Source organism: Cupressus sempervirens, chromosome 1 (assembly GCF_028749045.1).
Source record: "Cupressus sempervirens isolate cs-2001-9-10 chromosome 1, ASM2874904v1, whole genome shotgun sequence".
NCBI classification, from domain to species: domain Eukaryota; kingdom Viridiplantae; phylum Streptophyta; class Pinopsida; order Cupressales; family Cupressaceae; genus Cupressus; species Cupressus sempervirens.
This window is the reverse complement of record NC_143118.1, coordinates 701,447,306-701,475,110: the sequence shown is the minus strand read 5'-3', so window position 1 is coordinate 701,475,110 and position 27,805 is coordinate 701,447,306. Positions and strand designations below refer to the sequence as shown.

General features: G+C 35.6%; 1 protein-coding gene across 1 annotated transcript in view; it reads left to right on the top strand.

Moving 5' to 3' along the window:
- NSF (AAA-type ATPase family protein) overlaps positions 1-15,869 on the top strand; it is a 73,893-nt gene extending 58,024 nt beyond the window's left edge. The window contains exons 15-21 of the mRNA XM_089787603.1: positions 13,818-13,878; positions 13,978-14,037; positions 14,145-14,203; positions 14,410-14,497; positions 14,635-14,757; positions 15,004-15,069; positions 15,244-15,869. Of these exons, the coding sequence (XP_089643729.1) occupies positions 13,818-13,878; positions 13,978-14,037; positions 14,145-14,203; positions 14,410-14,497; positions 14,635-14,757; positions 15,004-15,069; positions 15,244-15,399 (613 nt within the window). The 3' untranslated portion in view covers positions 15,400-15,869. The remainder of the gene's footprint in view (positions 1-13,817; positions 13,879-13,977; positions 14,038-14,144; positions 14,204-14,409; positions 14,498-14,634; positions 14,758-15,003; positions 15,070-15,243) is intronic.
- The last annotated feature ends 11,936 nt before the right edge of the window (positions 15,870-27,805 follow it).

The window sequence follows — 27,805 nt, the reverse complement described above, 5'->3', positions numbered from 1 at the left end:
ATATTATGCTCTAAAATTAGGTTTTCACATTTATTTTTTAATTTTTTATGTGCTTTAACATTGGGGATGGCCGACCGCCCCAGTATGCTCAAGGGATGTCTGTGACGTCCCCAGCTGTACCTAGGATGGCGGTCCGCCCCCCATTTTTCCCTGTGACATCCCCCTGTTTCTAGGACAACTCACTCATTTTTTGGCATTTTCGGGACGGCTGGGGGATGTTCCATATCCGTCCCCATGTCCCGGGGACACCCTTATTTCCAAAACTCTTTTTTTGGGAAGGGACGCATCCCTGGGGAATGTAGAAAAAACACACTCTTTAAGGACATGAATTTGACTCTCAACCTTATGTCATACTCTGAATTTCTGATAAGCAAGTTCTGGCCTCGAGAATTGGAAAAGTAGATTATAATTTGCTTAAAGAATGGTCCGATAAAGAATCCATTTCAATTTTACCTGAACTTTTTTGTTGTATATATTTTTATATGGTGAAATGCTTATTATTGTGTCATCTATCTTGCTTAACTAGCAAAGTGATCATAGACAAATCTTGCTGATTACCTAATAAATGCTTTGAAGGGGACAACTGGATAAAGGCAGAAATGCTAAGATTGTATTAAAATTATGGACAGCAGTTTATGGTGACCTTGTTGCATTTGATGTCACTTTCGCTTCCACCCACCTTGTTTTGTTTTAAGTGTTGTATTAACCTTTGATTTTCTTTGAGAACCTATTGGATCTCAACCGTCGCTTAGACAGAGGATTCTTGGAACAAGGTTATCTATCTTTTTAACGTTTGTCTTCAGGCCTCACTTTGATTTTTCACTTTTCAGCTTCACCAAAGGTATTTTGGGTTTATGAAAATCTTCTACCTAACAATAAAATCTTTGTATGACCATGAAAAAGCAATAAATCCAAAAGACTTTTCCTGCCTCTTAGGCCTTTGTTATACAGGAATCTTTAACTGGCTGGTACCTCAGCACCTTCGAAAACAATATTCACTACTTATTTTTGAAGTTGGTAGTACCAGACAAACTCAGAGAATATTTGTTCTTAGAATGTTTCAGGTCAACCTCTAGGGAAAATGCCAAGTTTTATCAAATGCTTTTAACAGTTTTTCTATAGTGATCTTAGATTTTCTTCCATCGTTGGTTTCATATTAGTCCTTTGTTACACAAACTTTCACATCTAATACTAAGTTACCAGATTCTCTCTTGGACCTAGGAATTCCTGGTTCAATTCTTTCAAAAGTCTGGTCCTTGTCAAATTCTGTCAAAGACTCAAAAGTCTTCCACAGAGATCAAATTTTGTTGGGAATTCTCTCAAAGGAACCTTGGTAGAATTTAGATGACTTTTGAGCAACTTTGGATTTTAGTGTAGGAACCCGGCAGAATTTCGACACCTTTTTGTTTACTTTTTCAAAAAGTTCTTAATGGCAAATTAGACTCAGAATTAGACTTGATCAAGCACATGATCATACTCAAATTAGTAATTGCATTTAATTTGAATTAAACGTTACTTGAGAAGAATCAGGATGAATAAAACTGTCACACATCTATTATGGGATGTATGTAATACACCTTAATTTGTGCATATAGGCTGACATGTATAGAAAATTATGGATTGAAAAAAATCTTAAGAGACCTTTACTATGGTTAAATCTGGATCCAAAGTCTGCTTTCTTGGCTTCCTCCAATCCGATCCAAAGTTGCTTTCTTTGAATCATCGAGTATCATAGTTAATGTGTGAAGCTTACAATATGGCACAATCACAACATTGGCCTTAAACGAGCCTAGAGCATTACTTTGTGTACTTCTAATTTGTAACAGCAGAATGATGATGATTTGCTTGATGGTTTTTGATGATATTTGGTTGTGATGGCTGATTATTAAAGTTGACATTATTATTTTGAACTGAAACATTGATATGGTGGCGTATTTTGCTATGTTGCTTTAAATTAGCATAGTGGTGTATGAACTAATTTGCTGCTGCATATTTGTACACACACACACGAACCCCAAATGAATTTGAACTGAACCACCCAAAAAATTGAACGAATTTTGAACCCAAATCCGAACCTGAATCCGAACTGGCATCTTAAGATTCTAATAGCAACAGGAGAATTTGGGTCTTTCAACACTTTCTGCAGATAATGTAATGGACTTCTTATTTATTTAAAAAAAATAAAAAAATAGGATTTTGTGTTCTTTTTTTTTGGTCGGTAATAAAGATATTTTATTAATAAACTAAGTAGATTTACATAGAAAGGGCCACATAAAAACAAAGCCTCACCAAACCCTTATCCTAACACCTATACCCCTTTTACAATCTTCTTTACTAAACTCCATTGACAATCTTCTTTACTAAACATAGATTCTTAAACCTTCTGACCATGATCTATGAGGGTCTTACGTACACAAAATAATATTCCAGACTTTACTAACCATTGAAATCCATCACCATTAACCAAACCCTCGTTTCACCTTGAAACAAATTGCATTATCACTGCAGATTTTGGAGAAGCAAATTTGCCTTGTTCGCGCCATTCTTAATTTTATCCAACACTTGGGTTCCATCCTTTACTTGTTACTTTCCTTACTCACTCCCTTCACAAAAACCTTCTTAGCTTATCAGAGGTAGTTCATGGTTGTCGTCTTGTTCTTCATTTCCTTTGTCATCTACGCTTGTTTTGTTTCTTCATCCATTTTTTTCTTTACTGAATGCTTCACATACCAAAATTTAGCGTCGGCCATCTTGGAAATCAATAAGCCAGTTTCTAATGATGCAAAAAGAAAAATTTCAGTCATTTTTCTTTCGCTATTACACCCTCAACAGAAAGACCACCTTCACCACCATTCGTCTTTTATGGTGACCCGCTGTGTGACGACGTCGAGGATGAGAAACAATGAAATCCTCTGACCCTCCTTCTTGCCCTCTCTTGGAACGAACAAATTTCCTCCACCATCTTTAGCCACTCTACCCTAAATTTTTCCTTGTAAGCTTCCTTTTTAACATTATTTGGCCACTAGAGGAAACCAAATTTCCCTATTTCCTCCCCCTCTGCTTCATCTTCAAAACATTCACTATAATTGAAACCCATCCCCAGCCAGACCCACCCTAACAAAGAGTCCACACCCACTATCAAGTCTTTTGGAGACAACGATGTCATTACCCACTTGACCTTCTCTTCCGTGAAGGCCAACTCCAAACCCCACGCCATAATCATCACAACAATATCCACATTAATCTTCTGGTGATGGGTCGAATTGTGAAAGAACTCCTCTACAGTATCCTTCACTACCTCCATCACTTTTGGCATTGGGCAAAGAAGCAACAGGTGAAGGCGATGGTTTTGGATGGGGCCATAAAGCGCTTTCTGCTATTGAGCTGTTCAAAATGTAAAGGCAGCCTCCTTTTTTCAAAAGTTTTGCACATTTATGATTAATACCTTTACCCCTGCCATTTTTTATAACAAACTCGCCCACCAACTTGCTCAAATCGCACACTTTGATTTGACACCTCAATCTATCACACATCACCTTTCTGTCCTTTCAAGTTAAAACATCACTTTTAATAAAGAGACTCATCCATTACAAATTTTTAATAACTCCTCATCATTTCAAAAGTCTGACATTCCACCTCGGTGTCACCTTTCATTTATTTCATAGTTGCTTCACTTTCTTTGCAATGATTCTAAAAGGAAATATTACCTTTTAGAGAAATCAATTAAACAACTCTTCCCAACGGCTACTCCATTCAAAACACCCTTTTCCTAACTCCAAAGAATTTGCCGCCCATTTTGAAAGTTGATCAGCTTCTCCATTCGACTCTCTAAAAACATGACATATTTTGAAATTTTGCAGAGTTTCTAGCTCCTTATTTAAACCTATCAAATTTTTTTCTACATGCCACGCAGAGATGTGATTTCCTCTAATTGCCTCCACCACCACCATCGAATCCCCTTCCAAATTCACTTTAAGACCTCCCAATCTCTTTGCACATTGAATTGCTAATAAAGCTACCTAGAACTCAGCTTTATTTTTAGTCCCATCTGGTAATTGATTTGCCCCATAGGCCAAAGTTTCTCCATTTTGATCCCGAACTATAAAACCAGCCCCTGATCTACCAGGATTTCCCAATGCAGCCCCATCAAAATTAGCCTTAATCCATCCCTCCTCCGGTGCTGTCCATACTGAATTTAATCTCTGTCCTTTCGATTTATCCTTTCTTAAAACTCCAGCTTGTCTAATTTTGATCCTTGGCCATTCTTTTTGAATTGCTCTATCATCTTTAGTGAAGACTCATTTCCTTTGTTCCTTTCTAAACACATCAACACTTACCACTTCTTCTATTGAATGGTCATTCCTACTTAAGAGTTACCAAAATCTATTGAAAAATCTTCCTATTTCTTTCCTTCCACACCTCCCAAATTACAATAGATGGACTTACCATCCACACACTTTCAAGCATGTTTGTCTTTCTCACCTGTTGCCATGGTGAGAAGAAATCCACTATAGAATTTCTCCAGGGTCCCTGCTAGCCTAGCTTAACTTGCACATGTCTCCAACATTCCACTACTACTTCACAATGTAAAAGTAGATGATCCACTGGTTCTTCCTCCCCCAGACACGACACACATTGCGACGGGCCCTGAAATCCTAACCTTTTCCTTATCTCCCCTATCAGGATACAACCTTGAATGCTAACCATGTAAAAGCCCCTGCTTTTGGCAAAATATCCTTATGCCAGCATAAGTCCCCAACTTCAAAACCAACTTCCATCCTTTGTGATAATAAGTCATAACCTAACTTAACAGAATACTCACCCGAAGATGAAGCACACCATCTAATCTCGTCATTTCTTTCTACCAAGAAGATTTTTCTCTTAGAAAACACACCTTGTAAATATTGTTGTTGTTGAGGGGATAGACCTTCCAACCTCCTATCTTTCCAAACCCAATTTTTTCCCAACAAACCTTTTTGACTCTATCATATAGTCTCTGACCTTACATCCCCATAAATTACACAATCTTTGTTTAAGCTCCCTATCCTGACAGTCATCATTAAGATCCTCTATCCATTCCAAGAATCCTCCCAAAAATACTTGACACCCATCAATAACCTTCCATGAAATGTGGTCAGTGATAACATGTCTATAGGAGATAACAAAGTTCCAAATAGCTGAACCTTTTAAAGGGTTTTGAACTATTAGGATCCTTGTCCCATCAGTAGAATCCGGATATTTGGCTCTTAAAATCTTAGTCCATAACTGTTTTGAATTTGTAAACAATTGCCACACCAATTTTGCTCCTAAAGCCATATTCATTTGATTCCAGTCTCTTAGGCCTGCTCCAAAATTTTTAGGCTCACAAATCTTATCCCATCTTAACAAAGGGATCCTATCACTTTCCCCTATTCCACTCCAAAAAAACCTTTCACATTTGTTTTTCTACATTGGTAATCACCTTCTTTGGAATATTAAGACACATCATTGAAAAATGGGAACAACAAACACCGCCGATTTTAACATCAGAATTCTCCCTGTCGAGGATAGCCACTTTCCTTTCCATCTCTCCATCTTCTTAAAGCACTTCTCTACTAGACTTTTCTAATCCTCCCCTTTATTTCTTCCTTGAAACAACGTGATCCCTAGATATCTACTTGGAAGCAAACCCTGTTTGATGTTTAAACTTCTGCTTATTGACAATTTTTTACTAACAGGGGTGTTAAAAGAAGATCTCTGATTTTTGCTAGTTAATCTTCTGTCCAGATACTTTACCATAAAGTTCTAAAGTCCTCTTTATAATTTTGGCTTCTCCCTCTGAAGCATCCCCAACAAGGAATTTATCATCTACATACAGAAGTTGTGAAACAACATCCACTCCATTTGCTACCTTAACTCCTTTCCACTGCCCTTCATCTCTTTTAACTTCAATCAGCCTTCCCGACACCTCAGCTAAAATGATAAAAAGAAAAGGGGATAATGGGTCTCCTTGTCTTAGACCTTTCTCCATTTCAAAAAAACCTTGGGGACTTCCATTAATAAAAACAAAGAACCTTGCTGAACCAATACCAAAGTAACGAGAATCGGAATCGGATTAGAATCGGCAAGGCTGAATCGTGAATCAGCGATGAATTGGCAAATTTGAAAAAACCCTTTAAATTTAGAGATTTTAACAATTTAAAACTCATTTCATGCACCCTTTATTGAATATAACTTAAACACACTATAACATCATCAAACAGAGGTTAAAACTTAACATACATAAACATGGAACATAAAATCCATCACATACGTAACTATGTTATGTAAAATACTAAAATGTAAATTGTAGGCTAGCTGAAGTAAATAGAAATCATATGATCATAATGATTCAAATCATAGAATGTATGTAAGATGAAGATCCATAAGACATCAAATCATAAATGTATGTAAGAATCTAAGATGAAGATCCATGAAACATATGTCTATCAGTATCAATATTTGTAAACAAAATGAAAAAACAAGGTTCCAGCTCAAGCCTCATCATCATCCTCAAGCTTGGCCGTAGCCTCAGCCTCAGCCTCAGAGTATCCAGTTTGCCTACTAGAAAGGCGTCCAAGGTAGGTCCTAGAGGACCGCCGAGCCATATCCCCCGCATGTAAGATGGGCTCACGAACAACATCGCTACAACCTGTGTTTGTGCGTGCGTGTGTGTGTCTACCAGTGCCTAAACATGCTCTAGCTACCTCCTTTGCCATGGCCACAACCTCAGCCTCTATATGCACCTGGTCAACCCACGCACGGTCTTCTTCAGTGAAGATTGGATCCACAGCCTCTGTGAGCCACTTTGATTTTGGATCAATCTCTTCCAAAATGATCGGAGAGGAGTAAACGCCTAAAATCTGTTTGATTCTAAGACGAAGGTTGTAATGAACAAAGACAAGATCATTCAACCTCTGCATAGTCAACCTATTTCTCCTCTTTGAGTGGATGTGCTCGAACATGGACCAATTGCGCTCTCATCTAGAAGCGCTGCTTGGCTGACTCAGAATACAAATGGCGATTTTTTGAAGTTTTGGGGTTGTGGGCCCAAACATTTGCCACCATCTATCTGAAATAAGGGAAAACAAATATAATTAGTCTCATTTACAACTTTAAAATTACATAATCAACAATTAAAATTTAAAATGCACAACTTATAAGTCATAAACTTTAGATTCATGAATATATTATTTAATTTTTACCTGGCTGTATTGTTGCCCGAGCATCTATGGCCATCTTGCCAGAGAAAAGTGGCCCTTCTTTATTATTGAACTTGTTGAGCTCAATGATTGCAGTTGCGCTATCCTCGTCACTACTCAACCTCTAGATCACTGTATATAAGCCGGTGAGAACCTCCTCATCCGCCTTGAAGCCAGGACGGAAATGAAATGCCAGATTCAAAAGTAAGCTGTTGCATGGATGGGTCGGCGGAGCTAATTCTGCCATCTCCTATCAATGATATCCCAAATAGGGGCATACTTCTCCTGCACTCTTGCATATAGGGCTCTAATGGTCTCCTTGGCCCTATCTATGCCCTCATATATGTAGTTCATATAGAGCTTCTCCCCATCAGCGGTTCGTAGGAGAGATACAAGGGGCTCAGTGACCTACATATAAAATAAAACTAAAATTTGAGTGAAAACTTAAATATAAAATAATATAATTTAAAAGTAAAACTAAATAATTAAACAATTAAATATTAAATATTAAATACTAAATAGCAAATTGTAAAATACTAAATGTTAAATTGCAATAAATTTACCTTAAGGATTTCTCTAGTAGGTTTCCAAAACCATCATCATCAAATATGCAATTCACCACATCTACCCCTATAGTGGTCGCAACATGGGAAGAGGAAATCCACTCCCACCCAACAAACATGCTCCTCAAATCATCCCTTGATGTCAACAAGGACTGCAGTGTGATGAAATTTGAGGCTCGTGATGCGTGGACGAGCTAACTCCTTGCCTCCTGTGTACTTCCTCATTGTGCTAAGGACACATGAATGATTGTAAATGAACTTGCATATATTTTTTGCCCTTTCGACGCATGACTTGACCCACTCAAGTTTGCCAATTTCCTCCAACATGAGGTCAATGCAGTGTGCTGCACAAAGGGACCAAAATATGGTGGGGTGCCTCTCCATCAACAGTTTACCCACAACAATTTTAAGTTAATTAGAAATTCAAACATGTTAGAATTTATGAAACTTAGAATTAGAAAATGTTCAAAATTCAAATACATTTATTTTCAAAACTTGAAAAGTTAAAAGTTTACCTGTAGCAACATAACTTGCTGCAGTATCTGTCACCACCTGCACCACATGTTGTTCCCCCACCTCTGCTATGACTTCCTCAATAACCTCACATAAGTATGTGGCATTTTTTATGTGAGTGGAAGCATCAATGGATTTGAGAGACATGGTATTTCTTACAAAACAACGAATTATAATGGATCATCAACAAATTAGCAATGAACAAATCAAAATTTGAAATATTCAATCACGATTCACAATTCTGTATGTAGGAAGGTAGAATGATCAATCACCTCCACATAATACAAGAAAATTGAGGAGTGTTCTATTCCTCCTATCTGTCCAACCATCAGTCATGATGGTGCAACCCTTTTCAATCCACTCTTTTCGGTTCTTCTCAAGCTCAACCCTCATATCCTCTACCATATCATCCAAGAGGTATCCACTCAATTCAGCCTCAATTGGGGCTTTAAGCCCCAAACCACAAATAGCAACTACATCTATCATGTTTTGCCAATAAGGAGCCCTGTCACAAATAGATAATGATTAGAAATTTAGATGTCAAAGACTCAAATCATTATGTAAGCTTGTAAAGCGAATCTATGATTAGTCAATGAATCATAAAACAAGGAGATATAATTAAAGTTTTACTTTTAGTTTTAAGTTTAACCTTAAAGAAAATAAAGAAAAAAGAATCAATTACCTAGCTGCAACAAATGGAGTGTTGCAAAAGTACCAAAATTTGCAAATCTCTTTTCTGGCAGCATCATGAATCTCATTTTTTAAACCCATGCCCTCAAGCATGGGTTGGGAGCCAGGAGTAGTGCGGGGCACAAAGTAACTATCCATTCTGTTTTTCCGCACTCTAGGTTGCAATAGGTTGGAGTTGGACCATTTTAGTATAAGACCGACTAGCACTAGCACTCGCATGAGCACTAGAACTAGGACGAAAAAGAGGCTTGGAAGAACCCTCTCCAACACAACCTACATATGTGGAAGCTGATGCAGATGTAGATGCGGCTACGGGAGCATGGGAGCCAATAACCCTTAACCCTTAAAGTTGCATTTTCTTATTCAATTTGTCTTGTTCAATTTTTTCTAATGCCACTAAACAAGTGCATTTTTCCTCAACAGTTTGTTGAGTGCAAATTGTAACGTCATGTCCAGGTATAGCAGCAATGTGTTATTTCAATCTATAAATACTTCCACAATTTATTTCTTTACAAAACATAAATTCTGTTTGAAATTTGGTTCTTCTAGGAAACTCTTTGTTATATTTCTAATATTCATCTTTTTTACCCATTGCGGAAAATGAAAGCAAAGGGCTGCTGCAATAAAAAAATTCATGTAAAATATCAAAGTTTGAAACTAATAAACAAAAGCTACAAAACAACAAACCTAGTTTGCAATTTAGCAAAACTGAAAAACATTCAAGATTTGGAAATGAAAACTAAAAAAATTAAACAAAAAATGTATAATACACTGACATGTAAAAAAAAATCAGCACTTACCTCTTGCAAATGAGTTGAGGAGTGTTGATATTGACTCCTTAATGCTTCCAATGCAATTTATGGCCTCCCCAGATGGACTTCTGATCTCTTTGGTGCTCTTCCTTCTTGCCGGTTGGAATCCTGTGGTTTTTCTTTTCTCTTCTTCTCTCTCACTTTTCCTCTCTTCTACTCATGCTTAACAATTAAAAGGCCCTTTAGGGTTAAAACAAAGAGGAAAGGCTAAAAAGAAAATAATAAAAAATATGTTTTTAAAAAATAAAATTCAATGCAACTTTATGGGCTGCCATGGCTGATTCAGTGGATTTTTGGCATGAATCGCTTGAATCGATGATTCATGCCAAAAAATCACCTTTGCTGATTCACAAGGTATAAAAAATTGGCTAGGTTGAATCGAATCGCCGAATCGGCAATTTAGGCAATTTTCGAAACTATGACCAATACAACCATTCACCCAACTGATCCACCTTGAATTAGAACCAAATTTTGCCAAGGCTTTCGATAGAAAATCTCTATTAACTTCATCATAAGCTCTCTCTCTCTCTCTCTCTCTCTCTCTCTCTTTATTAAGATTTTTGATTCTAATAGAGTGGATCATTTCATGACCTATTATGACACGTTCAAATATGGATCTTCCTGGAGCAAAAATTGCTTTGTTCCATGGAAATCATAGAGCTTAACACCTGCTTTAGTCTATTTGCTATGACTTTTGAAATAATTTTGTGAAGAGTATTACATAAAGAGAGAGGACAAAACTCCCCAAAGATCCTGCATGCATCCTTCTTTGGCACCAATGCTATGAAGGTGTTGTTTAAGTCTTTCAACATAAACCCACCTAGCCTTGATTCCTCAACTACTTCCCAAATATCATGCTCCAAATAGTCTGAAAAAACCCTGAAAAACCCCCTTGTAAAACCATCAGGCCTAGGACTTTTATCCTTTCCTAAAGCCCTTAAAGAACACTCCATTTCTTCCTTTGTCACTTTTGCAAACATCCTATTCTGGTTTTTTGTTACACAATTTGAAATGCACTCTAAAATTTCAGCCTCTTTCTCCCTCTCATTTTCCTCCAACGTACCTCTATTTTGGAAAAAGGAGACAACCTCCTGCTTTCACATCTCTAGATCCTTCACCAAAGCACCTTCCGAATTTACAATGGAGAAAATCCTGTTATGAGCCCTTGTAACTTTAATTGAATTATGGAAGAATTTTGTGTTTCTATCACCTTCATTCAGCCATGTCTCTCTAGATTTCTATCTCTAGAACACTCCCTCTCTTGAGAAAATCTCTTCATATTTCTTTTTTAATTTTTTCTCTTCTACAAAATCCTCCTTTCCCATACCTTGCAAAATCACTCTATCATTTAATTCCTTTAAAGAGAGTTCTAACTCCACTTTCTTGCCTAAAATATTTTGGAAAGATTCCCTATTCTAGACCTTCAACCTCTCCTTTATGGATTGTAACTTTTTAAAAACAACAAAGGCCTTATTCCCTGAAAAAATAGGAGCATTTCTCCGCCAATGCACTATCAATTCTTTAAAACCATTCGCCCGTAACTACATTGCTTCAAATTTGAAGGGGCATCGATCCGGGAAGGATTCTTCTTGTATTCTTAGCTCTATTGGGAAGTGGTCCGAACCATGTATAGGCAAAATTTCTGCCTCTACCATCCATTCAACCTTAGTCCAGTCACCCCCCAACAGATATCTATCCAGTTTTTCTGCAATATTTACAAACCTAGTCTCCTGTTAGTCCATGTGAACTCTCCTTGTTTAAAGGGGATATGCACTAGACCATTTTTTGTCACAAAGGATGAGAAATCCTCCTGATTTACCAATCTCCAACCTCTTCCTCCCCTTTCTCCTCCGGGTAGAGAATAGCATTAAAATCACCTCCCAACATAGTTATCTCATCTTGAATAGCCTCCATTACACTTATTAGAGATTTCCACAGTTCTCATTTGTCCCTACTTTGCATAGGACCATAAACATTAATCACATTGAATTCCACTTCTAGCTGTTTAGATCTTAACTTTAACCATTGCCAATTGTTTTCTTGTTGCATTACAACAGCATTAACCGAGTCCTCATTTCATAACACACTTACACCCCCAGAAGCTCCTACTACATCCTTCCTTTTAATCTTTGTTTCTTGCAAGAGGACAACATTCGGTCTTGCTTGATCAAGGCCTCTCTTGATCAAACTAACTTTGTCAGGGACATTGCAGCCCCTGATATTCTAGGATAGGAGCTTCATCCTCTTCGGGAAGGGGTCTTTCCCCTTCTTGTCTTTAGTTTACTTTGATCTCTTGCACTTCCAGCTCTCTGGATTATTGCATTTATAGTTCGTCTCCCCTTTATTTGATTTTCCCCCACCTGAATTTTATGATTCTTTCTTTCAGTTTGAGATAGTGTTCTCTTTTCTTTTAGAGCAATTTCATCGACCGTCCCTAAGAAATCCTCCTCATTTGTCCATCCTCCTTATCCAAATCTTCCTCCTCCGAAATCTCTTCCATGCAGGATTCTCTAGTAGAACAACCCTTCAAATTTCTTACAGCGGAAATCTCTTTATCTTTAAAACATTCTCCATCACACCCTACTCCATCCTCTTCTAAAAACACCCTGTTGTCTTCTTCCTCAAAAAAGACAAAAATCCTCCTTCATTCCATCCCCCTTCTTCACCCTCACATTCCTCCATTCCTTGAACCTGATCTACCTTCCTGATTAACGACCTGAGAATTGATCCTACTTTGTGAAGAGCTTTCATCACAAGCTCTTTCCCCTTTTGTCCACAGATATTCAGATTCTTTTCTATCCCTTTCTGCTCTAGAAATTTGGACCTGTCTTTCTACCTCCATAGGATCCTGTTGACCCTCTATCTCACTTACAGTTTTCCTCCCTTCTTGATAGTCCCCTACCTCTATCACAACACCCCCACCCCTTTCAAAATCTCTTTCTTGCAAGTTATTCTCATTTGCTTTCAGAATCAAAACACTTTCCATATCAGCTGCCATAACTAGAGTCTCTCTCCTTTAGCCTTTGTTCCACCTTCCTGACCCCAAACATCTCTATCGCCCTGTTCAATAGACTCTCCTCTGCCTTTCCTTTCAGGTGCCCCACCTGCCCACTTTTTTCAGAATCATGGTCTTCACTAAGGCAATGCTCACACACCATTAACTCTTCCTCTATTGACAGAGGTTGTCTCCATACCCCAGCCTCTGAATAGAGTTCAATCATCTCCTTCCATGAGCTTTGCTCTATTACAACCTTATCTACTGTGCATCTTTCCTGCACTGGTTCCCTTATCCTCTGTTGTTCCTGGTTTTCCACTACTAGTGGCCTCCGCATGTGTTGAGCAATCTTGCTAAAATCTACTTTACCTACCAGGTTATAAGAGGTAAAATGCTCTATTGGGTGACCTGTGTTTCCATTATTTCTGATCCTCCCAGTCCCATCTTGTCCCTCCCTACAAACACTTTGTCCCACCCTTTCACCATTTTTCCCAACTTTTCTCCATTGAGTCATCTGTTGGCCCTGCCTTCCTCCCATCTGCCATCTGCCATTTCTTTGGCCCTAGTAGGTCAACCCCTCATAGCTTCGGAAAGGCTCAAATCTGCCCTGTTGCAGATTTTTCCTTCCACTATCTCTGTATCTTCCACAATTCCAGCCGTTAAACCCTAAGCCCCAGCATTCCTGTATCTTGCTCAAAAAAATAGGATTTTGTTTTCTTTCTAACAAAGGTCTCTTAAATTATTTTTATTTGGTCTTAACATTTGATTAGACATGTTTTAAGGTGAATACATATTGCATTACTTATTTTATTTTTTCTATATGGTCCCACTAGCTGGTGACACATATTCTAAAGTAACTATGTTTTGCATTGCGAAGTATGGTTTGTTTTATATGCCTAATTTTGCTTAAGTAGTTTTTCTGATAGAGCCATTTAGCTACATATTGTCTTTCTTGCTTCGCAAGGCAAATTGGATGAACAGCACTTCCTTGTAGGAAACTAATTTAGGCATTTTCTTTGTGCAGTGGTAAAACAGCCATGGCAGCAACAGTTGGCATTGACAGTGACTTTCCTTTTGTGAAAGTAGTAAGTGCCTTGCAGTTTAATTATTTCAAGGATTTTGTTTGTCCACATGTTTGTAGAACTAGACAATTATTGATTTTGACTGTTGTTCTGCATGTACAGGTATCAGCAGAAACAATGATTGGCCTCAGTGAGAGTAGTAAATGTGCAGTTATAGTAAAGGTTAGAATAATGAAAATAACTGTGTTATGAATAAACTCTTCAAACAGTTCGTTCGATTCACCTTAAGCTGCAAGTGCTCACATGTGAGTTTTTTTGAAACATAATAGGTTTTTGAGGATGCTTACAAGTCTCCATTAAGTATTGTTATTCTTGATGACATTGAACGGTATGCTTTGTACTTCTTTCTGGAGTCAAATTTCTATTTGAGAATTTGTTAGAATTTTCAAAATAATTTATTTTTAGTCAATTTTCCGAACTTCATTGTATACCTCAGGTTTTGCATTAAAAAATTGATACTTGCTAGACAGTTTACTTATCAAATACAATTTTTCTTTTCTTATATGTGCTCTACATTTCTTCTCCCATTTCCAGATTACTAGAGTTTGTAGTAATTGGACCCCGATTTTCAAATTTGATCTCCCAGACATTGTTGGTTCTTCTGAAAAAAGTACCTCCTAAGGTACTCTATTCCAAACCTCTTAATATGTTTTTATTCTACTTGGACTTATGTGGTAAGCAGTTGTTTAACATGCACTTGGGTTCTGTGGAATAGTTATAGCCATGGGTTACTTATTTTTCTTTTTAAAATTCTTACAGGGAAGGAATCTCTTGGTTATAGGAACAACAAGTGAGGCACATGTCCTTGATTCTCTAGGGCTACGCAAGGCTTTTGGTGTCACTTTTCATGTGCCAACATTAAGGCGTGCAGATACACAGAAGGTAATAGATAAATTATTGTATACTAAGGATGAAGTTTTAGTCAGATTTGTCTGTGATGAATATAAATTCCATGGGAGCTATTGGAAAGCTGTAACTTCTTATCATCTAAGATCATGTTATGCTAGGATTAAGCTTTGTGTCAAAAACAATTTTAGGGTAGTTGTTGGGTCAAAATTTGAGGTGAAAGTTACAGCACTTGTTAATTTCATGCATCATTTTGACTTTATTTTCTGACATTCTCTACAGGTCCTACAACATTTATCCATGTTTTCCGTAGATGATCTCAGTGCAGCAGTTGATGCTATTGATGAGGTATGTTTATGACAGGAAAGCTTATGCCTACGAGCATTATAAGCCATCCCTATCAGATTCATTCTCAAATTTCCTTTTTAAACATATCACGGTGTTGTGTTATTTGAATCATCTGTCTACATCTGAAACTCTTTTCTGGCCTGAATACCTGATCTAAAACAATTTCTTTTGCAGATACCAATCAAGAAACTGTTTATGTTAATAGAGATGGCTGCACAAGGCAAAGCGGGAAACAGTGCTGAAGCTATCTACTCTGGAAAGGAAAAAATAGACATCACTCATTTCTTTGACTGCCTTGGTTATCTCACTGGGAGCGACGATTTAGATTAGTTTAGAATGCACTCAAATTTGTTATTGTTTTACCTCCACAGATATGTTTCAGAAGATTTTGATGCTTGTTGGTTTCCATATCTGATGTTGCACAGAATCCCACTTAGCACTTGAAAGGAACGTTTCTTACCTGTAAATCTGCGGAAGCTATTTGTTCACTGCTATCATTCAATTTCCTATGATGCCAGTTCTCTTATATCTTCTGTTCAATGAAATTTTCATCAATCGTTTTGGCGGTTTGCAGTTTGTGGGGCTTCTTCATCATCGGTTAGTTGATATGTGCTTTTCAGCAACAAAATGATGAATTGTTTGATTCCTTTTGTTGATAGGAATACAAGTGATATGATATGTAAAACATGATACAAATCGTTTAAAAATTATGCATTTTCTTGTCAACATTTTTCCTCAAGAAAGAAATGTAAATGCTTATTATTTTTGATGAAGATAAAGTGCAAGTATATTATTGGATATACACGCTACCAATTCTACTGGATTGTTAAAGAGTTAAATATAAAAAATGATTTATGTTCTTGTATGCACATCTTTTTTCTTCTGGGTTATTTGACCAAATTGGGTGGCAATCAAAAGGAAGTTGCATGATATGGAGTTACGGGCACTGTTACGAAACAGGGGCAGTTAATTGAGTTAGGCTGCCAATAGATATACCTATTGTAGGTTTCAGGGTGTTTACACCAAATCGAATACAAGTATTGATCTATATCATTACATCTTTCAGATAAAAGATTCGAATGCATATCCAATGTCAAATTGGTAAAAACAATCATTATTGCAAATGGTTCCAAAGGTAATGAATCATGGTGCAGGTATTGTTAATGAAAAGTATCAGGTGCAGATCTAATGAATATAAAACAGCCTTAAGTATTTTTTTGATCAACTCTAAAATACTTACATTTAAAACTATTAGTATTTTCAATTTAGACTGGCCATGATGCTGCAGGTCAACAAGGGGCTAGGCTCGTTTTACTTGAGAGAGTGCTTCAGACACCACTTCTAGGATATCAAGTCTCCCTGGTTAGACCTACTGTCCTTTATGACTCGGCTGATTGGGCTTCGGTGGAGAGGGTTCAGACTCTTCTTCTTTGGTGCCTCATCCGTTGGTAGCTGGCTGCTACTACAAATATTATCTTGGTTGTGTTCGGTGCTCATCCCTTCAAACTTTGCACAACCTTTGATTTGGTTTGGCTACTTCACAGACTCAGGGGCTTTGTGGACTCTATTGATGACATATACCGTTATTCCCACTCAGCTTATTGTTCCTCAGCTTCGATTGCAGCTTTAGACTCTATTGGTCTCCTCAGCTCCATGGGTATCAATGTTGACCACCTCCCTCCCTTTTAGTTTCCCTGGACGCTCTCGCTAATCTCCTACCTCTTGAGTCAGAGTTGAATGAGATTACTAGGATGGACATCTAGAGGAGGTTTATTCATGTGACTTGGGTCGACCTGTTGAGGGGCCTCTACTTGCATTGTTAGAAATAGATAATAATGAGAGGGGGGTGAGGGTGAATTAGTATTCTACAAACTTTTTCCCACAATTGGATATTGTTAATTACTTTATAACTTGCATATGAAAGTAAACCAACAATACTGAACAGTAAATATAACTATGCACAGAGAGAACTCATAACATCATTATTTGTTAACTAGGGGAAATCCTGGTGGGGATGATACCCACAAGATGATCCACTAAACAAAAGAACCATGTTAGGGATATTGACCCTGTTAGGAGTCTATGAAGTACAAATAGTGTCTTGAGTTCTTGTTAGAGGACTAGGTCTTGTTAAAAGCCTCAACCTTGTTAGGAGTTGCTTCAACTTTGTTAGGAGTTGGTAGTGCAATTACAATGAGCTCACTCCCTTAACATACAATATACAATTAAGTTTCTTCACAAGAATAGATATACATACGATACCATCTTACTACTGTATCCCACACTTGCTCTAATCATACCTTAGATTTCGCATCACACAGTTCACATATCACTTAAGCTTTCTTCACCATGGTTTGCATCACATTCACACTTCACTCTGCACAAGATATGATCTTTACTTATATCTCACAAATTAACAAAACTCTGCTTAGTCGGCCTTGATGCTTTGACATGCTTGATCAAATATAAAATAACTTTGGGTAAGCATCTAGGATGTCGGCCCCACATGATTAAGTAATTATTTTGTTTCCAAAATGATTCCTTAAGCCCTACACTTCAATTTATTGGCATGCTTTGTTTTGCTTTGTTAATTACTTGTGCTGGTAATCCTTATGTAACTTATGCCGTATTGTCCGTACCAATCTGTGCACTGACATATGTCATCATGAAATTGTCATCTATCACTCCTCAATTGCACATGAGCTAACTCAAAGTCTGTCATTTGTACATACCATATCTGCCTATGTATTGCTGCAAACTGTCTAACACTCAGACAATTTTCTAACTCTGATTACATCATGAAATACCAAAATGGATATGTTGCCATAAATGACAACACTCATATATCTCCTAGCCATATTGCCAACATGCATATGGCCTTCTATGTAGAGCACTATATTGACTTTTAGGATGGTATTATTGTTTGACCTTACTACTACTCCTGACGGTGGCCCCATGCCTTATGTATCTAGTTAGGCTCTTTTAGAGTTGACCCTCACTGGCTTCGAATCTGGACAGATCACCAAACCAGCTAAGATGAGCAGTTTTGTTGGTGTTGTGACATGGGTGTGGCTGAGATTGAGATTCATTTTCTACTCTATTATGAGATTCGAGGGAGGTTCCGTTGCCTATTCAGAGACTATATGTCCTTGTCCTCCTTTAGGTATGATGATCAATGATGCCTTGCACTCTATCCCTAGGAGGCCTTTTGTCTTCGGGATCTTACTCTTCAGGAGTTTTCTCCATTTGGATTTGTGTCCCTTCATCAACCTATCACTTCCTTCTTCACTCTAGTTACTTCTATAGGAACCAAGCAGTTTGGGACTCCATCTATTGCTACTCACATCAAATTGGTGAGACAGGGTAGAGATCACCATCAATGACAACTACCCTCCTCTCTTTGGTGATAGGTTTAAAGTTATTTGCACACATATAGTTATCCTTTGACCTTGAGCTACTTTTTGATGACTATGAACCACTAGTTTTGCGGTTTCAGAGTCTTGTATAGGGTTGTTTCTCTTTGTTTTCTTTTTTCTCTGTTGGTTTCCTCGTTTTTAGACACTGTGGTTGTCCTATTGCTTTTTGGCCTCCATTTGTACTTCTAGTCCCTTAGACATTAATATCGTATCTTAAACCATTAAATATCAATATTTAACATTGATCCTATTGTAGAGTAAATCACCTTGATATTTTTTTAAAATCAAGTTGATGAGGTGCTAGAAGGAATGATTTGTGTAATAGTGAGGTTAGTGAAAGAAGACTATTCTAGTGATAATTGACTAGAATTATGGCCCGCTCTGCTTCAAAATCCTACGACTTTTGCAACCTTCATTTTTGCTCCAAAGTTTTTGATTTGCATAGTGGAGATTAAACAAGTGTTAAAGTGCATTATCACAAAACAAAATATGCTCTGAAGATGTCTAACCTGTTTGATGCCCTAAGCCTAAATTAGAAGGCAGAGAGCTCGATTCCAATCCAATAACAGATCTTGTTTGCATTTCCTGTGCTTTTCACCTAAATTCTGCAAAAAATGCAATTCCATTTTCAGCTTTATCTCACAATCATGAATGGGAAAAACCTATATCAAGACCAAACAAGCATGATGAACTTCCTTGTGCAAAACCATCATCAAATCCCATCAAGCCCTATTTCCACAAAATGAAGTATGCTAATGCTAAATATTCTATCCAGGCACCATCTGTAGTCGATGATGCCCATGTTACGGTTCTAAAAAAACACATCATCCTAGCCCTTCACAACTATCATTCACTGTCTTGCATCAATTCGAAGAAAAGCAATACAAAAAGTAATGAATGGACCATGGTTACTTGCCATTGAAACATAACACATCCTACCAACATCAAGTCTCGATCTTCCATTTGGAACACTCCACTTCGCCCTACACAAGCTCCTCCACCTTCGTTGGCCAAATCTTGCTATGGTAAAAGTTCACATAGGCTCGGTTCAAATCCAAGTTGTATTAAAGGTAGTGCTGGGGAAAAATTAGATAGATGACCCTTTCAAGAGCAATAAGAGTCATTCCCTACAACCTTGAAGAGGAGTGAAGTAGGCAACGTTTACATTTTGTCTCATAGACAACATGCTAAATTGTTGAATGTAGGTAAAAAACATAAGCTAAAATAACCATACAGAAAGGTAAGCAATACAGCTAGGATAAAGCCCCCAAATAATGGTATGCTGGAAGGATATCCCAATGCTCAGAGAATAATAGGAGTAAATGACCCCTCAACACCTCTCTTCGCCAACAACAAAAATTGTGAAAATATTCTAATTATTAGTGATAAAGATAGTGAGAGTAGATGTTTTGAATGTCAAGATATATGGCTTTTTGCTTACTGGAAAGACTTGGAAACAAAGAATCCAAATTTGTCAAAATGGCCAAACTTTTGCACGAAACATTGAAGTATATCTTCTTTCCAATAGATTAGTATATATTCATTCTAAATAAAAAATAACTAGAGATCAGCTTATTTCTAGCTTTGTCCATTTTTACGAAAGATATTAAGTTTATTAAATGGACCCCAAAATTTAGTGAACACAATGCTTAAAAATTATGTATACCTATTGGGGTAGCAATAAAAACATTGCCAACAGAACTTATACATATCCAAATATTAAAACATATTGGTTTTTTTTTTGGCTATAGGAGCCTTCATTGGTACTAAAGCTAATGATAAAAATTCAAATGATATTAAGCTCCTAATTAATATGGAACCAAATTTGCACAAATTCAACCCAATTAAAATCATAACAAACAGAGCAATCTACAATCATCTACTTAAGGTATGAAGGGCACATCCACGATATAATCATATTAAATTCCACCAAGTTTTTTAAGATACTTAAGTATTATGAAAGAAACTCCAATTTAAAATATGTTTTTCAATCACTAAAAGAAATAAGAACCAAATAAGGGATCAATCTGAAGTAGACATTGAGCAACAAATTAGAGTACCATCAGGAACAACAAGTGAGAGGAAATAAAGGAAGGGGAAATAATAGAGGAAGGATGGAATACGTCATTCAAAACCCTATGTTGTTCAAATAAACAAACAAATGAGGAAAGAGAATGTCAAGAGATTAGGGCACAACCAAACAACATAGGCAATTCATCACAGGAGAACATAAATAAGGGAAATAATTTTGGGGTTGAGGAAAATATTATCAGATTACAACAATGTAAAATATATGTGAAGCAAAATCTATTCATAGAAGATATCAAAGAAAATGTGATGGTATATAGAAGGTTAACCCATGACTTGCTTTTAATCCAAAGTGATTTAAGTGACCAATGAACCCTCTGAGACAAAATACACAGAGAGCACCTTTAGAAACCCAATCAAACTGGGGTCCAAGAAAATCGTTTAGAGCAGAACAGTAAGAACACTGGAAACAACACATCTCCACCACTAAAATCTATTTATGGTTAGAAGCAATCATACATAGAAAACAAATTTATATCAACTCACAAGAAAGACTAATGGAGGAGCCATATATTAGACAAGTGAATCTTAACAAACGGTAAGAAACTAATAACCCAATAGGAGGTAACACAAATAATTCAAAGGAAGAGATAGAGTAGATCATAACAAAATCAAGCAATATGGAAATTGAGCCAAAACAAAATAAAGAAGGTATGATAAGCACGGGTGCATTCAATCCACAAGATAAAATTAGAGTAGAGAATGCAAAAAATGAAATTGCAGCTAATTTGGAGGAAAATAATAGGCAGAGTAGAGATAAGAATGAAAACATTTCATTGATTTCTAATAGTAGTAGAGTGGATACACCAAAAGAAAATATAAAATCGTTAGAGAAACAAATCAACCCAACAACTTAGGAAATAGAAAGACGGTCAGATAATGCAACAACAAATTCAAAAAAGGAAAAATAGGAAAATAATCAGACGCTATACAAGTTATAGAAAACATCAAGAGGAGGCAGACATCCCCTCGAAGAAGAAAATATGTTTGGTAATCAACAAGGAATAGAAGGGCGAAAGGAGAAAAAGTTTAATTCTAATCTCGAAAAAGAGTGAAATTAGAACAAACAATATTCAAAATCAATTAATAGAAGTTGAGAAAACAATATTGAACAAAGTAAGTATAGTGGATCAACCTGAATCTCCTATACCTTTGGATGAAATTGACTTTGATGAAGAAGACTTCCATGAGGATCTCAACGCCAAAAAATAAAGTAAAGAAGTGATGAAGGAAAAAATATGGCTTATTGAAAGAATCATGGAAATGAATAAGGACGAATTTGAAGATGAAAATTTAGAGGATAATATAGAAACCACTATTTAAAAGATACCAAGGAAAATAGTGAATCAATATTGCATAAAAACATAGTCTTAGGCACCCTCGAGAAATGGGGGAAGATAAACAATCAAATATAGTAACAATAAAAGAGTATAAGAATGCAAAAGAAAAGGAAATAATATCTAATTCACCTTGCCAAGAGAAAAATGAAGGTGATTGTAGATATATTCCTATTGAGGCGAAGACATTTCTAAGGGAATCTAAATAGATAAATCAAGAAGAAATACTTGATAAATGGGGCTTGGATAATCTGGATAGGAATAAAACATGAAAATTATGAAATTGGGAGGAGTTCAGGATCCACAAATTACAAGAACTTCAACAAGATATAGATAAAATAAATGGAGTAAATAATCAAATTAAGAAACAATAGACAAAGATACAGACGAGGATGATAGAAGAATTAACAACAAAATTATGAAAGAATTAGAAAAAAATAAAATTAGATAAAGAGGAAGATGAGTCTATTGCTACAAGTTTGCAAAACACTATTAAAAATCTAGAACACCTTGGTATTGTAGCAAATTTGCAAGGCTTAGAATATCCAAAATGTGGAAAACAAAGCAAAAAAAGAGGAATAAAATTCTTTGCTGAACTTAAAGCAGCTACAAGTCTGATTGGTAACTAGAAAAAGATTAATGATCTCCTGAATGTAGGGAAGGGGAAGTTCCTTCCCATGAAGCCATAAAGCTAACACCATGGAATGTTAGGGGCTTAAATGCCCCCAACAAAAAATGTTTACTCAACCACAATTTAACATTATTTGAATTAGATATAGTATTAACAAAAGAATCAAAACTTAACGAAGAAGAAGGATACAAATTTAGAAGAAAATGAAGTTCTTGGAAAACAAAATTAGTTGACTCAATAGGGGCCTAATGTGGGATTAGTATAATATGAGACCTAAGGAGGGTAGATTTTATTCCTCTTGTGCCCAATAATAATTGGATGGGGAGAGTAAAAAGCTTCAAAAGTGAAACTCAATTCCTACTTATTAATGTGTATGGGCCAACACCAACAATGAATAAGAAATAAATTTGGAATGAGATTAGAAATTATTTAGAGTTAAATCCACAAGAAAGTGTTTTCATTAGGGGAGATTTTAATGCAATCTTAGATTTAGGAGAAAAAGTAGGTGGATCCACGACCATTTACTAGGTTATGTTAGTTTTTAAAGCATGGTTTGCAAAAGATAACCTTATTGACATTCCAACATCCAACATGGTCTTCACATGGAATAATAGGCAAGATGGCTTTTTTAATATAGTAGAAAGATTGGACAGATTTATATTTAAAGGATTTTTTTTTTAATCATCCTTTCAAGACAACTGCTCCCTAATGCAATATTTGATCACTATCTGGTTAAACTCTAAATAGGTGAATCACAAAAACCATCAAAAAATTCATTTAAGTGTGAAAAAATGTGGTTTCTAGAAAACCAATTTCTTAATAATATATATATCAATGGTGGCATGAAGAAAAACTTGAAAGATCAAGGATGTTTTGTTTCATAGCCAGATTGAAATCATAAAAAGTAAAAATAAATAAATGCAATAAAGATTATTTTTAATAGCATATTTAAAGAAAAAATAGAGAATGGAAAAACCTAAAAGAATAAATCATTAGGGTAGGAATGGATAATGAAAAATATATCAAAGAATAAAATTTCTAGCTAAACAAGAAAATCTCCTAGCAAAAGAAGAAATATTTTTCAAACAAAAATCAAGAGAAACATGGTTGTTAGGAGATAGAAATACAATTTTTTTTCATAATAGTACGATTAATAAGAGAAATATTAATAAAATAACAAAAGTCAAGGACAGTTCAAGACGGGTAATTGAAAATCCATATGAGATAGCAGAAACCTTTGTGGATTATTATACAGACCTCCTTAGTAATTTTGAATCATCAAATTTAATAGCTCATAATAAGATGTTAGCCTCTATCCCAAAAATAATAACTATAGAAAATAATAAGAACTTAAATAAGCAATTTACCAAAGCAGAAATTAAAGATGCCTTTTTCAACTAAACCCTGATAAATCTTCAGGCCCTGATGGCTTTCAAGCCTTTTTATTTCAAAATTTTTGGGATATTTTGGGAGATGACCTTTGGAAGGCTATTGAGGCAACTAGGAACTCCAGATCCCTTCTAACTAAAATTAACAGTACATTCTTAACTTTAATTCCAAAGAAAATTGAACATATGGATCCAAAAAACTTCAGGCCCATAGCCTTATGTATTACAATCTACAAAATACTCTCAAAAGTGTTAGAAAAATGAGGGGAGCAAGGTGGGGGGGGGGGGGGGGGGGGTGTGAATCAATTATCTTCAATTCTCTCCAATTCTCTCACAATCCCTTCAACATTTCATCACCATCAAAGCAACATAAACATTACCAACTTCACATTTCACATAAATTTTCAATCATATTTCTTTCAACTTCATCACCTCTCAAACAACATCACACTGAAATCATCTACTTTGAACCAACCTAAAATTTCCATTTTCTCCTCCTTATAGATTTCTCAACACTTCTAGATTCTTTCATCGTTTGCTGCTTAATCAGAATTGTCAATCTTAGGTTTACAACTAAATTTCTTGATACATTGAATTTAGACATATAGAAGACATAGATTTACATAGAACATTGTGTCCATCCTTCTTCAACTTCCTTCGTCAGATCCTTGTTGATTTTCCTCCAGCTTTGATCCTCCAACAAACTTTGACTCTTGCAATAGACCTTCTCGAACATTTCAAATTCTATCATAAGTCGGCCCCATATTCCAATATCTCAATCTTGTTCACCTAGTTGTCACTCAGTAAGCATTACATTTACTCAGGAAACAAAATACTTGGTTAACATTGACTTTCTTGGGCAACACCGCATTCTTCATTCCTCTTTACTATTGCTCAGACAATATTGTTGTCACTTAGTGAATACAATCTCCATTCATTAATCTAGTGACTTGGTTAAGCTTGTGATCTTCAACATATTACAATAATACATGATGGTAAAACAATCAAACCAATATTACATAATCATTGTCCAACTTATTCAAGTACCCATTGAATACCTTACACATAAACTCTATCTTCATCATACTTTTTTCAAATCCTCTTCATCAATCAAATGATATGGTACTTTCCTGAGTTAGCATAATGTCTAGTCAATTAAGTCTTTGATATCAATGACAATATAACAATTGATATGACTCTTTTACATACATTAATAACATCATCAATTACAATATCAGTTGGGCTAATAATCTCCCCCTTTGGCATCGATGTAAATACAAAACATAAGATTTTATATTACAAAACATCACATAAGATAATCAAATGTATGTATTGACAATCAACACAACCTTGCAATTCCGGTTCTTTAAACTGTTACTCATTCTGTATCTTTAGCAGCAACAAAACTTCAACATCTTCAACATGACTCCCCCTTTAAAAATGATCTATTATTCAAGTTCAGTTGTTAGTTTTTTTTCATTTAATTATTATCTTTATTCAACATATTCTTTCAGGTTTAGTCTTTTGTCTTCTTCATTTGATTATTCTCTTTATTCAACATATTCTCCCACTTTCAATATATTCTTGATTATCTCCCCATTTGACAACAATGCCAAAGGTCATTATAAAATTTGATATGAAACTTATAAAAACCTTGTAATTACCTTTGTACCTTTCATGTACAGATTACATTAAATTCATCATAGTTAACTTCACAACGTTAGAAATTCTTCTAAAGTGTGAAAACTTCTGCATCAACCCTATAAATTTTATTAATTCATTCATGAATTGATGCAACATGTAGGTTTACTTAGTGAATTTTGGATAAGGGTAGGACCCCTAGCTTACCTCTTAGATACTCAAAAGTATCCTTTCGCAATGACTTGATGAATATCTCCGTAGACTTTACATAGTGAAGCCTCACTTGTTTTTCTTAAACTTGCTCCCTCAAGTGATGCTACTTGATAGAAATGTGCTTTTTCTTTGCTTGCACTATATATATATATATATATATATATATATATATATATATATATATATATATATATAACACAGTAAATAGTAACAGACTTGGTTTCTTCTTGCATTCCTTCCAATAGGTATATGATCCACACAATATTTAAACAATTGATTACAATCACCATATCAATAATAAGAGATATGACTAATCAATGAAGAAGTTAGTTCCTAAATGATGCAATTAAAGTGAAAGAAGTTATTGTGAATATAAACAGGAGATGGTTTTGAGAGGAAAACCCATTATAGCCAAGTGCAACATAAATGAAGACATTTTATTATCTTTCCAAATTGGGAAACACATAAAAATACATATGGGCATTGATTATGGAAGAAAGAAGATCATGAGATATATATCAGATATTCATAGGACAAACTCACACCAGACTAGATTTATATATTCATAAATAGAGAGGAAAATATCGAAGGTCAAGAACTAGGAAGACTCATTGATGATCTCACCTACTACTAGAGTTAGAAGATCACTGGAATAAAATTACTATTTTGATTCAAGGAGATAACAAATAGATGAATGATAACATATTCTTAATCAAACTATATGTTAAATAATAAAAGAGTGGGGATTCTACATTGTGGTAGTGATAATAACCAATGTTTCATTCCCACGAATCGACTTTAGAGAGGAGATTTTCCATTCTCAAATAAACTAAGAAGGCATTTTATGATTTGATGTCTATCAATCTTCATGTGTAGATAATTAATTCTCATCCTTAAGTATTACATGTATCTACTCATTGTAATCTCTCTCTTATTTGTAATTCTATACATGTATTAGAAGGCTATTTCTCTTGATCTTTTCCTTTGTCTCTAGGGACATTCTTGTGAGAACATAAGTTTGGTACTTTATACATGCTACCAAATACTATGCAGACTTAATCTTATGATAGTATCTCCAAAGATTCTTTTAAATCTAGAACTCATTAATTATCTGTTGATTAGGCTAGATAAAATGAGACTCTTGAAGCAAATATCTTTAATGGTTAAGATTATGAGTATCCTTCTATATAAAGAGGGAGTTTGTCACTTCAGTAGAGCCAGCCTTGTACAAGGAGGTTAGAAGGTTGATATCAGATTCAAAGGGAGTTTGGAATTCTATCATAATCAACCTTGAATAGAAAAAGTCAACATATTGAGAGGGAGGAGTTTGATGTGAAATTCCTTGTAATGCATTCTTCTTTGGGAGAGAGAAGTTTGAGGTGAAAACCCTTGTTCCACCCTCTAGGAGTACCTATGGTGTGTCCACCCTCTAACTTGTTTCATGATGGATATCATGTGAGTTACTACATAACTCTCTTGGAAAAAATCATGAGAGGGGATGATCTTTCATCGATGTTTGTGTTGTGAGGTTGTTATTGTAAGTTGGCAATTTTAACAATGGCTTGAACTGTTATCATGATGGATACTACATTAAGTTGTTGTCCTAGAATGGGTCAAAGATCATGATAAAAAATGTATCATGATAGAATAGATTAAGTTGTTGTCCCATAATGTGTTAGAGATCATGATACTTGTCATGACAGACTACATTAAGTTGTGGTCCTTGAAATCATGACTGTTATTGAATAGACTACATTCAATTGTTGTCCTAGAGTGTGTCAAAGATCGGATAATACATATCCTTCTAGGATATTACTTTAAATTATTGAGATTATGATTATTATATGATAAACTACATTCAGTTGTTATCCCAGAGTGTGCTGAAGATTAGATAAAATATATCCTTCTAGGATATTACTTTAAGTTTCTTAGATTATGATTATTATTTGATAGACTACATTCAATTGTTGTCTCAAAGTGTACCAAAGATTAGATAACACATATCCTTTCTAAGATATTATT